Source organism: Sus scrofa, chromosome 1 (assembly GCF_000003025.6).
Source record: "Sus scrofa isolate TJ Tabasco breed Duroc chromosome 1, Sscrofa11.1, whole genome shotgun sequence".
NCBI classification, from domain to species: Eukaryota; Metazoa; Chordata; class Mammalia; order Artiodactyla; family Suidae; genus Sus; species Sus scrofa.
Genome location: NC_010443.5, coordinates 78217180 through 78232217, shown reverse-complemented (window position 1 = coordinate 78232217; position 15038 = coordinate 78217180). Strand labels below are relative to the sequence as shown.

The 15038-nt window shown below is 43.0% G+C and overlaps 1 protein-coding gene across 1 annotated transcript in view; it reads left to right on the top strand.

Moving 5' to 3' along the window:
• LAMA4 (laminin subunit alpha 4) overlaps positions 7654-15038 on the top strand; it is a 152575-nt gene continuing 145190 nt past the window's right edge. Inside the window, 2 exon segments of the mRNA XM_013992761.2 lie at positions 7654-7795; positions 8094-8444. Of these exon segments, the coding sequence (XP_013848215.2) occupies positions 8250-8444 (195 nt within the window). The 5' untranslated portion in view covers positions 7654-7795; positions 8094-8249.

Below are 15038 nucleotides of genomic sequence, written 5' to 3'. Positions count from 1 at the left end.
ATCCAGCTAAATCTACAGTGCCTTCTCTTCTTACTGAGCTCAAAGGGATCCCTTCCTGTTTAACCCCCAAAGCAATGGATTTGTGCCCATCTTGAGCACCTACTAACTCGAATTATAAGTACTGCTGTGCTGCAAACATCCCTCATTAGACTATAAGGTGGCCCCATAGTATTATCCACATTAGAACTCACTGTCTTAAGGATTCCACGTAAAAAGGCAATTTGTGCAATATCCATTATATATTATGAATTTATAATGTTTGAAAAATAAATCTATTTTAGAAGGAAGGAAAACAGTGTAGAATCTGATTTAAAAGGCCTCTCCAAATAAAATTTGTCCAAAACTAAACTCTTCATCATCTTTGCTGCCAACTTGTACCTCCAATTTTTCTTCCCATGTTAGTAATGGCAAATCAATCACTTAAGTCTGCTCAGGTCAAAAACATGGACCTCAGCCTTGAATCCTTTCTTACTTTCACTCTTCATATCCATCAAATCTTATTATTTCTATATTCAAAATAAATCCAGATTTGAAGACGTGTCACATCTAATGCTAACATGGTGGACCAAACCACTATCACCTCACACTTGTATTATTACAAGAGCCTCTGAATGGCTTCCCTGCTTCCCCCAGCATAGTCTCTTTCCCACATGGAAGGCAAAATATGACAAATCATATCACTAGTGTACACAGCACCTCCAAATACTTCCCATCTCACTGAGGGCAGAAGCCAGAGTATTTCCAATGATCTCAAAGGTACTGCATAATCCATCCCATATAGCCCCCCGGCTTTCTGGCTTTACCTCCAACTACTCTTTACTTCCATCACCTCGTTCTAGCCTCTTCCTCAACAAGGCCAGCACCTTCTCCACTCTGCAGTATTCACTCTCTATCCCATAGCACTTTATTTTTCTCTACAGTGCTTATCACTTGACATAACGTTTTCCATGCATATGTATTTCTGTTGCTTGATTGCTTATTCTTTCTCTGACCTTTGTTCAGCTCTTGAAGGCAGAAATTTTTACCTGATTTCTCCTTTGCTCTATCCCAGAGCCTATAAAAGTGCCAATTGCAAAGTAGGCACTCAAAAAATATCTGTTGAATGACCAGGGCAAGAATAAATATTACTTAGAGTGTTAAATATTCAGCAGCTGTAGACCAGCTAGGGCATGTGGAAAGACTTGAGAATCTTTCTTCTAAAGGTCAGAAGAAAGATTCTGTACATTTCAACTTTTACAACCAAATCTATTTTTCACCTTTTTTTTTCTTTTTTTGGCTGCCTCACAGCATATGGAGTTCCCAAGCCAATGATCAGATCTGAGCCTCGGTTGGAAATTTCAATGCTGGATCCTTTAACCCATTGTGCCGACCGGGGATCGAACCTGTGTCCCAGTGCTCTAGAGATGCCACTGATCCCCTTGCACAACAGCAGGAACTCCAATTCTTCACTTTTTCTAGAGGATAATGCAAAGGATGCAAAGGTAGATTATAGAGCTTTTGAGGTAGCATCTTACAGCTAGTCTGTAGCTGCTCACATAAAGTAGAAGACATTTTAGCCCTCTATCCTGCTTAAACAACCACCATGCCAACAGCAACCCTCCTCTTAAAGAGATCTTCTCCTCCCCTCGTTGTACTAGGGGTGGGGTGCATATGGGGACATGAAAAGCCCATTTCTCAGAACTCTTTTGAATGTTGCCCAACTATCCTTAATTATGTCATTTCATTATCAAGTCTCAGGTGGTCCGATTTTCTATTGATCTCATCACTGAGTTAATGGATGCTGGCTGGAGCCAGAATGAGAAGAAAGGGCTTCCCTTCCAGCCTCCTACTGGTCCCTCAGCGCTGCCTCATCCACACTAGCTAATCCCCCCAAAATGCAAATCTGAACACTGTGAGCTATTCACAGTAACATGGAGTTACAGTGACTTGGAGGAAAAGCTTTAAAAGGTTTATACAGCTGGATTAATTTCTTTTTTTAATTTTTTTAATTCAGTGAATTTTATTATATTTATAGTTGTATAACCATTATCACAACTTAATCAGTTTGATTAATTTTCTAAGAAAAAAAATAGATGGAATCTGTAAAGTGGACATATATTAAAATATATTTTATATACACAAAATGTATATATAATGGAATACATAAAATATCAAAATAGATGAAATCTCATTAATATAGCTGTAACAGAAGCCTAAGGGTATTTATATCCAGACATTTTCAGGGTTGTCAGTCGCTGTCTCAGACTGGTACAACTGCTGGTGGCCATCATTCCTTCTTGTTTGATATCTGGGATTTCCAATTTTACCACAATTATTATATTTGGTACGTCTCGAATTCTTTAAGTGCAAATAGGAATACATCATTCCTGGCCTTAAATTTTTCACTTAAAAAAATGGCCACAGTTTTATGATGGGATTGGTCAGAGCAGCAACCATAGCTGTCCCCTCCCATGAGGTTTCCAACTGTCCCTCAAGTGGCAGGAAGGTAAGGTGGGATCTGGGGTCTCTTTATGCTCACACTCCTCCCCTTTGTGAATGGTGCTGGTGGAGGAGCAGGAGCAACAGTAGGAGCGCTGGGAGAGTATGGGGCTTCTAAAAGTGGTTCTTCCCTGTACAACATTGTGCCTGTAGATAAAACACCACGTTGGACCCTTCAAAGCTGGTTAAGAGGGTAGGTGTGGTGTTCTTTACCACAGTGAGATTTAAATGTTTTTTATTTTAAAAAAAGTTGTTCTTCGGAGTTCCCATTGTGGCTCAGTGGTTAACAAATCTGACCAGCATCCATGAGGATGCAGGTTCAATCCCTGGCCTTGCTCAGTGGGTTAGGAATCAGGTGTTGCCGTGAGCTATGGTGTAGGTCAAAGATGTGGCTTGGATCCTGAATTGCTGTGGCTGTGGTGTAGGCCGACAGCTATAGCTGCAATTTGACCCCTAGCCTGGGAACTTCCATATGCCACAGGTGTGGCAAAGGAAGGAAGGAAGAAGGAAGGAAGGAAGGAAGGAAGGAAGGAAGGAAGGAAGTTGTTCTTCCTTCAATAGTTTTTGATCAGACATCAGTATCACAGTGAATACCCCCCAGTCTTCAGGTCTGCATTTTGAGAGGATCCCTCTGTTGGGCTGAGACACGACAAGGCAACTGGGAAGCCCTTTCTCTCTGGGCTTCACCCCTGGCCGCTGAAGGCCATGACTGAGTGCTGGGAGGAGGGCTCAAAGAGCCTTTGGAAGTCCCCTTGCTTTCTCACCCTCCTGTGGCATCTGGGCTCTGATGCATTTGTCCCGTTGCACATATAGTTCTCTTCCCTGGACCACCATTTTTCCCCTCCTCCCCTCAGTTAAGATAGCACCATGGCCCCCCCTGGACCCTCTCCCAACTCTCTCTCACTGAGCCCCACCCAGTAAAGAGCTTGTTCTAGATATTTAATTACCAATATGTGTGGACTTCTGCTTTCAATTCCTGTTCATCACTTTGCATTCCTTACAGGGTCTACTTATGGTCTGTCCTACCAGACTCTGAACTCCTAGAGTCAGGATCATGTTTTTACCAATTTAACCCTCAGCATCTCACCTGCCATACTGCAGAGTTCCATAAATGCCAATTCAATAAACGAATAGGTGAGTTAACGAACAAATAAATTACGTAAACAATGGATGGATGGATGGGTGGATGGATGGGTGGATGGAAAGGATGCAGGTGGCAAATGCTAAAAGCCAGATGAGGCTGTGACAAGTGTCATAATCAGGAGAAAAAACATAGAGAGCACAAGCTGCCCACATCCTGAACAAAAGCCTGGACAAATTCCTGGGAAAAGAACCACTTTTAGAAGTCCCATCCTCCCCTAGAACTCCCACAGTTGCTCCTCCTCAGGTTGCCGGAGCTCCCACCAGAGTCATTCACAGAGGAGACATGTGGCCAGAGAGGAGAGGAGTGTGAACAGGAAGAGAGACCCTGTCTCCCTCCTACCTTCCTGCCACTTGATTATCCGCAGAGACCTCAGGGCCAGGACAGCCCATGCCTGCTTCTCTGATCAATCTCCTCACAAAACTGTTGTCACTAGTACACTGTCCCCACAACAATCCTCCATCTAACTATGTCCAAGATTAGCACTGAAAGGTCCGAAATAGCATCTGACGTGACTTTCTATTTGCAGAAGGGCATGTGGGATGCATTAGCGACACCCCGGCTGGGTCCTTGGACACAATGGATGGGCCCAACAACCAAGTGCTGAAGGGAGTGGGCAGCTCTGATATTTATCTGTTGATAACTGTGGCATGGGACTCAGAATTCCAGAACCCTCTGTTGATAACGCCTTCAAACCAACAGATCTGCTGCTGCCAGAACTAAAAATAGCTTGGTCTGGTTGGGAAAGCATTGGTCTGGAGTTGGAAGGCATGGGGCCCTCACTCTGCACTAACTGGCTCAATGTCCTTGCCATTTAACCTCTTAGCCTGTCACAAATCTGAGCTCTCTTCTGTGCGTTGGGAATGATGGAGCAGCATCCCTTCCATGCCCAGATAGGTGGGAGACCCAAAGGAGAGAGTAGACACGAAAGTACTTGCTGAATGCCTAGAGATGGAGAGAGAGAGAGGGTCATGATAACAAAACAGCCACAGTGTAGTCACTCCCCAGTTGTCATGTGAGCAGGAGTAAAATCCTCCCACACTCAGGCCATGGATGGTCTCAGGGTGGCCCTTTAGTGATGACTACCTTTGTCTTAGTGCCTCCCAACTTGCTGCAAAATAGTCAGCAATCCTCCCTCCTCGCCTGCCTGCCCTGTTCTTCTAAGATCCATGACGGCCTCATTCATGGTTAAGACAGGGAAGTCCCAACTAATAGCCAGAAACCTGAACAGCTATTCTCAGCAAAGAGGAGGTTCCCCAGGTCACAGGATAAATAAACATGGTTATGTTTCCTCTTTAAAAATAGTGATTCTGGGAGTTCCCATCATGGCTCAGTGGTTAAAGAACCCGACTAGGATCCATGAGGACGAGGGTTGGATCCCTGGCCTCGCTCAGTGGGTGAAGGATCCGGCATTGCTGTGAGCTGTGGTGTACGTCGCAGATGTGGCTCTGATCCCGCACTGCTGTGGCTGTAGCGTAGGCTGGCAGTTACAGCTCCAATTGGACCCCTAGCCTGGAAACCTCCATATGCTATGGGTGAGGCCCTAAAAAGACAAAAGACAAAAAATAATAATAATGATGATGATTCTGTGATTTTTTTAAAAAAAGACTTTAGGAGTTCCCGTCGTGGCGCAGTGGTTAAAGAATCCGACTAGGAACCATGAGGTTGCGGGTTCGGTCCCTGCCCTTGCTCAGTAGGTTAGGGATCCGGCGTTGCCATGAGCTGTGGTGTAGTTCGCAGATGCGGCTCGGATCCCGCGTTGCTGTGGCTCTGGTGTAGGCCGGTGGCTGCAGCTCCGATTGGACCCCTGGCCTGGGAATCTCCACAAGCAGTGGGAGCGGCCCAAGAAATAGCAAAAAGACAAAAAATAAATAAATAAATAAAAGACTTTAATTTAAAATAGAATAGTTAGATAGTAAATATTGAGCACTGTCTCTATGCCGGGTTGTGCTAATACTTTATTCACATTATTTCATTTACAACTCATGAGGGGCATCATCATTCCATTTTACAGATGAGGAAATTGACATTCAGAGAGACTAAGTTCTGTCAAGCTCCCAGAACCACTGTAAACAGACCTAGGGTTTGAAGTCTATTTTATTCCATATAAAACCCATGTTCCTGTGTGTTACGCTCTTTTGCTTCAAAAATAATAATAATGTCTGCAGAAAGAAGATGAGGGGAGTTAGAAGCATATTTTTAATCAAAAATTAAAAATTCATAGGTCTTGCATAAATGCACTCCTACCCCCACTGCTCAGGCCTCTTAAAGAATCTAAACTGGTGAGGAAAGATGAAAAGAGACTCTGGGTCAAACAAAAAGTGTAAGACTAATTGACAGTTAAAGAAGAATGGGACATAATCCTTCAGAAAACAAATGTGAATAGCTTTTGCATATTGATGAGGTCTATATCTGAAGTCAGAATATGATGTGTATATTATTATTATTATTATTATTATTATTATTACTACTAAGGTTTTTTTAAAAGCAAAAGTGGGACAGGACATTTAGCATCATTTCTTCCTCTTCGGAGGTTGGCCATCTTGTCTCCCAATATAAGTCTCTTGAAAAATTAACCAAACCCACACATACTTTTTTAAGTTCTTTTACTTAATTTAGTGGGTTAACCAGCTTATTTGGAAGATGATCATAATTGAGCTTAATGGTTCATTGTAACACTGTTTTTATATCTTAAAATGAAAACATTACAGATACTTTAGGATGTATGAAAACTTTTTGCTTCTTCCAGCTTGGCACTTTTGTATCATACCATCTTATTGTTGAAAATCATTGACCTGAGCATCAGATTTACCTGGGTTCTAGTAGCACTTTTACCACACACCCATTACCAAATATGTATAACAATACCTATCTCATAATAGTGAAAATGGAAATAAACAAGATAATTTATGAAAACTTTTTGGCACCTAGAAGGTACTCAAAAAAATGAGGGTGCCATCTCTTCTAACTCTGAATTTGTGACCTTTATTTTGTGAGTTTCCATGTGGAATAGACATGAAAGATAGTTTTGGAAGCAGTGAGGATCAGATTCAGCTTTCTACCAGCTTTTACTTGGGCAAATGCCCTAGTCTCTCAGAACCTCCCTTTCTTCTTCTATAAAAAGGAAATAATAATTCTATTTTTCAAAAATGCTGTGAGGACTACAAATAACACATAAAAAGTATCAGGCATATGGTAGGTGCAAAATAAATGGCTGCTTTGTTTATCCTTGGATAAAATGATTTTTGTCCTTTAAATAGAGCTAATGGATAGGTTTTATTAAAACTTTTTTTTTTTTTTTTTTTTTTTGTTTGATTGTAAGCAATTTCAAACACCCAGAAACTTAAGTGGCATTTTATGGTTATCTCATCTAGTCCTTTTGAAGCCATGTGTGCGTCTCCTGGGAAAGTTTAAGGCTCCTTATGAAGCTAATGACTGCAAAGGTACCTATCAACTGTAGTGGCCATTGACCCATCCATATGGGTACCCCTCATAATTGTAGCTCAACTTGGCTCCAAAGTCTTGGAAGGTTACATGACTTAGACACATGCAGTAGCATGAGATTACAGGCCAAGAGGAAGAGGTTGGGGCTGTGAGCAGTATATTTGACAGGCTCATACACTGCAAGCCTTGTTCCTGGCCCTTTACAAAGCACCTCTTTAGGACGAAAACAAGATGTTCTTTGTCAATAAAAGTTCATGCATTTCAGTAATGAAGTCATTTTCCAGTGCTGCAGTGAAACATATTCTTCTCCCAAGCCCTCTGGGTGAGGACTGTCGGGAGGAAGAGGGTGGCCAGCCAGTCTCCAGGGAAGGTAGGAGCACAAAGAGGGCAGCAGCCTGTCTCTAGAAAAGGAGAAACTTTGTACAAGAAAGTGGGTGCCCTCCCCCCCCTGCCATCTGGGAGCCTCCACCTCCCAGCTCCAGCCAGGAATCCCTTTTACACCCACTTTCCTGCAAACTAGCTGGGCCACATAAAAGATCTACATAAATACAGATAAGACATCCGGCACCTTGGCTAAACAAATAAGAGATGTGAGGAAGCAATCACAAAAGCTGAATATTCATCTGGGACCCTTGAGGGGCCCCAAACTGAAAGGGGAGGGGAGGTCGCGAGGAAAGCCCCGCCAGTAGTGTCAGAAAGGCCTGCTTGGAGGGGGAGGGCCTGGAAGTGAAGGTAAAAAGGGAGCGGTGAGAATGGGTGTGGGAAGGAAGCCAGGGCAGCGTAGCCCTCAGTCGGCCCTCAGTCAGTCAGGGACAGGAGGCGGCCGGCGGCGCTCTCAGGACTCGCCCCAACCCCACCCGCCTTTTGATGCTCAGCTTTAAGCTCCATCCATCTGTACATTCTTCAGCCAGAGCCTCTGGGGAGAGAGAGAGAGAGAAAGTGAGAGAAACAGAGGGGGAAGACAGAAAGAGGGAAGAGGGGGTGGGGACAGGCTCTGGCTTACTCTCTCACTCTCCCTTTTTCTACTAAGTTGCTCCGCGGGCTGACTTGAGTTCCCCCATCTGGATACTGCAGAGGCAGAGAAGGTAAAATAAGCAGGGAGGCACCGCCGCACTACGGGGAGGGACCGGCGAGGACCAACAGTGGCTGAGCCCCTGAAGGAGCCCTGTCGGATGTCAGCGGAGAGATGGCTTTGAGCTCAGCCTGGTGCGCAGTCCTGCCCCTGTGTCTCCTCTGGGGCGCCGCCTGCTCCCGCGCCGCGTCCGGGGACGACAGCGCTTTTCCTTTTGACATTGAAGGGAGTTCAGCGGTCGGCCGACTAGACCCGCCTGAAACCAGCGAGCCCCGCGTGGGTCCAGGAAGCCTGCCTCCTGCTACCCAGGTACAGTGTCCCTGCCATTGTCACCCTGCTGGGGCACCTGTGCCCGGTGCGCTGTATGTACCACACTTGTCTCTCTCTCTTCCCTCTTTCTTCCTTTCCCCATCCGCCTTGAGAATTTCACTGGAACCAGGTCACCTCAGAAACTTGAAATAAAAGTTTCACTTTGTAGGCTGGATTTGGACATAGTGAGTTGAGAGCTGAGGCCTTGGAAAGCATGTCCCTGTTCAAGCTGGCAAAGGACACGTGTCCTGATACTTTAAGTAAGCTAGACTCCTACCTGGAGCTGCAGTGGCACGTCTATGATTTTGTGCCACTTATATGTCTCAGGGAATCATGTTTGTCAAGCCACGCCACTTAAAGTGTGTGCCCTGGCACTAGCTTGCTGCTTCTCTGTGATGTTAGGACAGTGAGAACAATACTACAGGGCCAATCCTTTTGTCACAGATTAAACAGAAGGTCCTTGGAGGGTGAAAGCACTAAAGAAGCTGTTAGGACACTGCAGAGCAGATACCTTAAATAGACAGGAGCCATTATATTCCAGAAACAAGAAGTTGTGGTGAAAGTCAAGCCCCATCCCAAATGTAAAAATGCTGGGGATATGCTGTTAATAATATGCTTATTCAAAGAGCTGCTGTTTGAATCCCTTACAATGACATTTATGTTGAAAGCATAACCAAAGTGTAGAAATTGGGTAAAGGAGGATGAATCCAGAGTAAGTGATTTAAGGGTCCCCTGAGCCGAGATGGACCACAGCATGTCCAGTGCGTGGGAGATACTAAGGAGGAGGAAAATGAAGTCACCTAAGTTCATGGGAAAGGAAAGACCAGTTGACCTAACAACACACACACACACACACACACACACACACACAAAACCCTGTAGCTATGGTTACAGCAGCTATAGAACCAAAGCAGTTATGGGGTTATTGATACCCTTTCTCACAGCACTGAAGTCTAAATTATTGCTATTAATCTTACTAATTGTTAGTATAAGTGTAGTAATTAATTACTACAGATAAAATAAGATGGATGAAGATGGTCCTTCTCCAGGAGTGAGCCCTATGCATGCATGCCAGCAAATGAAGGGAGAATGGGTAGGGCCAGAGCATACCAACCTCCAGTGTGGTGTGAAATGTAATCCCCATGAGAAAGAGGGGCACACCTTCTGGTCAGCTTTGTCCCCAGACATGGGGAGAAGCCAGAAGCAGGAGACACTCTACACAATGGGAAGGCTTCGCTTCTCCACAGGCTTGGAGTTAACCCTTGCCCCCCACCCCCCACCCCCAGAAGCCTTATCTCCACCTGTTGCTTTGAACTTTGTGGAAAGTTCCAGAATGAAATGCTTGACTTAAGAGTAGGATTGCCAGATAGAATACAAGACACCCAATTAAATCTGAATTTCAGATAAACAACAAATAGATTTTTGGTTGTGTCTCAAATATGTCATGGAACGTGTTTATACTAAAAAATTACTCATTATTCATCTGAAATTCAATTTGTCTGGGCGTCCTGTATTTTTACCTGCTAATTCTACAGAGACAGGCACACATAACTTTTTGTAACTCTCATCCCACAAAAAGTAAGAAAAAATTATTTTTAGGGAATCTTACATTTATTACTGAGATTCTGAGCAATTTCTTATATGCTCATATGTTCAGTGAAATCATAGGAAGGCAGCATAGGAAAGTGTTTTAGATGGCAAGCTTTGCAGTTTGATGGTCCCAAGTTCAAATTTAATTTACCTGCGCCTTACCTTGGACAAACTACAGATGCCCAACTTGCATATAAAGAAACTGAGGCTTAGAGAAGTTACTGACATCTACTTTATACTTCATACAGTTATTGTAATGAAATTAGACAAAATACATAGAGGGCTGTGTTTCTGCTGCGGCGGAGTGGGTTGAAAATCTGACTGCCACAGCGTGGGTCACTGCAGTGGCTCAGGTTCCATCCCCAGCCCTGTGCTGTGCGTTAAAGGATCCAGTGTTGCTGCAACTGCAGCGTAGGTCACAACTCTGGCTTGTATTTAATCCCTGGCCCCAGAACTTCCATACACTGTGGGTGTGGCTATAAATATATACATATATAGAAATATATACATATATACATATATACCAATATATGTATATACAGGGCTTAAAAAATAGTATACGTGACAAAGTATAAATGCTTTATATATCCTAAGTGTTGGTGTTATTAGCTTTATTTATAAAACATGGATTACTGGATTAAAAGAAACCCTTATGTGGAAATATTTTTCCAAATTTTATTTTTATGGTGCTATTTTCTTTATATTGCTTGTCTGTATCCTCCCAATCAGAAAGAATGGCCTGTAGTGAGTTAAATTTGTAATACTGTCAGACACTAATAGGTTCAGAATGTCCGTTGAGGGTTTTAGTTTAGGGAAACAGAAAGAAGCTATTAGTCACTCCAGAGGGTCAAAGTAGATGATGTAGAAAGGGTGGTACTGGGGTAATTACGTTCCCACTGCATAGTTTCACATAATGCCTCCAGTCAGCCTGCGGTCCCACAGAGATCCCAACGTCCCACCCTTTGGGTTTCCCATGCTCTTTGTAGCCAGTAAGGAGACCCGAAAGCAAATACATTCTGGAGATTTAATAACATGGTACAACCACGCTACTAAATTGGTTCAGGAGGTTGTATTTTCATCTACAGAAAGAGAACATGGACTCATATAAGACATTACTCGTGGGAGGTTTGAGAGGTGGATGGAAAGATAGTCTAAAAATAAAATCATTTTTATTTGAATTGCATTTATATGAATGGTTATTCCTCAATTCTCCTTCAAAGGGAAGGAAGGAAAATACTAAGGTGAGCATGGAGCAGTGGAAGGTGCCAGGCTGAGGGCCTTCTGAAGGCTCTCCCACGCTTCCCCCTAGCAGGACTGGTACCCTCTCCACCCCTGAGCCTCCACCCTCAACCCAGGTGAGGGCACACTGGTGCACAGAGTGAGTTAGAGGAACAAAGGCATTAAGTATGCACTGAATAAAATGGTGGGGAGCCCTGGCTGACCAAGAAGAAAGGCCCTTCCTTTCTTTCTAAAATAAGCACAGGTTTCCCCTAGGATGCAAAGAATTTGAAAAGAGGAGCACTCATGGGTAACTCTGTGCTAGTTGCTGAGATTTTCTCACCATTTGCTTTTTTACATGCAGGTAATGTGTTGAGTCCATTAAGAGTAATGGTGAGAGCAGTGATTCTCAGTAGGTGGGGATAGGCAAAGGGGAGATGAGGCAGTTTCAAAAAGTATATTTAGGAGTTCCTGTCGTGGCTCAGCAGTTAACGAATCCAACTAGAAACCATGAGGTTGGGGTTCCATCCCTGGCCTTGCTCAGTGGGTTAAGGATCCAGCGTTGCCATGAGCTATGGTGTAGGTCGCAGATGCGGCTCGGATCCAGCATTGCTGTGGCTCTGATGAGGGCCAGAGGCTACATCTCTGATTGGACCCCTAGCCTGGGAACCTCCATATGCCACGGCAGCGGCGGCCCAAGAAATGGCAAAACGATAAAAAATACAAAAATTTTTTTAAAAGTATATTTATTATTCCAGTATTTCACCTGTAATAAAAGAAAGTCTTGATTTTATTATACGCACTATAACAAGTGAAACTAGGCAGAAGTCTCCTTGACCAATACAGAGAGAGATGCAGAAGAACTGGAGGGAGTGCAGAGATGGGTGCAAGAAGAGCGACCTTCTTGTCTATCAAAAAGCAGCAGGAGTTAAACAAGGTCAAGAATACTAGGTTAGAGGTTGATTAAAAGAAGTCCTTAGTTGGGAATATTTCTCAAAACTTTATTTGATGGTGCTATTTTACCTAATATTGCCATGTCTCTGTTTGTTTATATCTTTCGTTGCTGGAAAGAAGCCACCCAGAGACTCAGAAGAAGAGTGGGGGAGCCTGCTGGAAGGTAAAAGCAGGAAGTGGTAGAGGACCAGGGTGCTCTTTCTGCCTTTGCTAGATTATTGAGAAAATAAGGGAAAGAAGTGGCAACATTAAGCAAACGTCCCTGAGAGGAGGGGAAAACAGGAGTTTATCTCCTGGTAACCAGACTGGGTTTTGCTGTGATCTGCAGTCCTGTGCTCCAACACATAGTTAGATGCCCTTCCACTAAAGGAATACAGTATGTTTATGAACAGACAGCTTAGATCGTTCACTATCTGCTTTCCTTTTCCTTATCTTGCTTCCTTACTTTGAAAGGGGCTCTGCAGAATCACATTAAGACCTCTAGTCACTGCCCTGGGCCATCCTTCTCTACTGGGGTTCCACAGTGTGGTTGGTAATTGGTCTCCCACCCCCACCCCAGTCTGCAGCCCTTATTTCATTCACTTAATATCATCCCAGAATACGTTTGAAGTCCTACCAAATGCAGAGTAATAAAGCAGATGCCAGGAGGCACAGGAAGAAAATAGAGTCCCATCCCTACCCTCAAGGAGTCAGCAATCTTAGAAAAATATACACGTGGTCACGATATAAAGCAGAATGAATTAATGTTCTTTAGGAGTGGCTATCGGCTAAGTGCCATGGGGGTAATGTGGAAAAAGTATTACTCCTGAGCTAGACCAGCAGGGCAGAGCCACCGGCTCCCCAAACACTAAAGAAGCTTCCTGGGCAACATGATTTTAGAAGGACTAGAATATAGTATCAGTAGTAATATTAATAATAGCGTGGCTTATAGATGATACTCACTGAGAACCACATGCCAGACACTGGTTTCAGCATTTTCCATGAATTATTTCCTTTAACCCTCATAACAGCTCAGTGGGACCGGTATAGTCCTCATTTTGCAAATGTCAAAACTGAGGCACAGAGCATTTGTCCAGCCACCTTGCCTGGTAAGAGGCACAGCTAGGAAGGAGATCATGAAAGTAATTTGACTGTGCAAGAATACCTAGGGGAAATGTGGTTAGGTAAATAGAACTATCTGTATGAATAATTTTAGTCCAAGTTTGGAAAATGGAGAATTCCATTTGCTATAATTCCAGAGTTCTCAGTTTTAACCAGGAGAAATGTTTTTTAAATTACGGTACAATGTACATAAAATTTATTATCTTAACCATCTTTAAGTGACATTAGGTACATTCGCCATCTATCATCATCCATCACTATCACCACCTCCATCTCCAAAATTTTTTCATCTTCCCAAACTGAAGATGAAATACCCAATAACTCCCATTAGCCTTTCCCCCCAGGACGTGGCAACCACCATTCTACCCTCTGTTTCTCTAAATTTGACAACTCTAGGTATTGCATATAAGTGGAATCTACAGTATTTGTCATTCTGTACCCGGCTTATTGCACTTAACCTAATGTCTTCAAGGTTCATGCATGTTGTAGCATGTGTCCAAATTTCATTCTTTTCTAAGGCCGAATTAATACTTTATTATATGCATATATCACATTTTGTTTAATCATTTTTCTGACAATGGATATTGAGCTGTTTTTCCTTTTGGCTGCTGTGAATAGTGCTGCTATGAACATTGGTCTACAAGTATCCATTTGAACCGCTGCTTTCAGTTCTTTTGCCTATATACCCAGAAGGGGAAAGGCTGAAACAGAGAAGATTTTTAAACTCAGATTTTTATAGAGGCCAAGCAGAAAATAACTGGGCAGTGAAAGGAGCACATCCTGTAAGTGATGGGGCCCAAGCAAGAGCAGAGGAAGGATGCCTCTCCAGAGCCCACACCCCCTCCCCTTCCACGGCCCCAGTGTTGCCAGGCCTTCGTTTTTTCAAGAGAAGACAGAATCTGGATTCTTATGTGAAATTGCTGACTCAATTTTTTTAATGTCCTGTGGGACAGACATCTGATGGCCTGATTCAGCCTGAGGACTGTTTATTTGCAGTCTCTGCTTTACAACATTTGAAACTCACCTTTCATCAAAGGCACAATGTGGGCATCTAGCCAGACAGATGTGCTATGAATCCAGCTCCCTTACTTTCTAGCTGTTTGACTGTAAGCAAATTAGTTCATCTTTCAGAGGCTCAGTTTGTTTGACTGTAAAATGAATACAAATGTATTTGCCTTGCAAGATATTTGTGAAATAACATGTTAAGCTGACTAACTCAATGTCTGCCCTCATCCCCTCCCTCTTTTCTCCTTCCCTCCTCACTCTCTTTCTTCCACTATCTGTTTTTATCTTCCTGAAAGTTCAGATTTGTAGTATCAGACTACTTTCATCTAAATTTTTACTTTTTTTTGCAAATTTGATTACTTTTAACTTTTGCTTACAAATTTGCTGATTATACAACATTGGAGAAGAAGCAGACTAGGTTAATTATTATAATCACTGTATCCCTAGTAGTTCTTTAAACATAATCTTTGCCCAGAAATAGGATAATCTGAGCATTTAAGAGACATGAAGGAGTTTTTCCAAATCACCAAAAAAAGCTAACCAAAAGAACCCAACATATTTGCTATAACAAGGACTATAACCTTTTTTTCCTTTCACAATTAAATTCTCAAAACTGACTTGTCATAGTTTGTTAAAGTACATTATGCCAAAACACTCCCCCTTTTTAGGTTTTTTTCCTTGCTCAAAGTAACCATATAAATATAATAACAGCCAGACATAATTTTG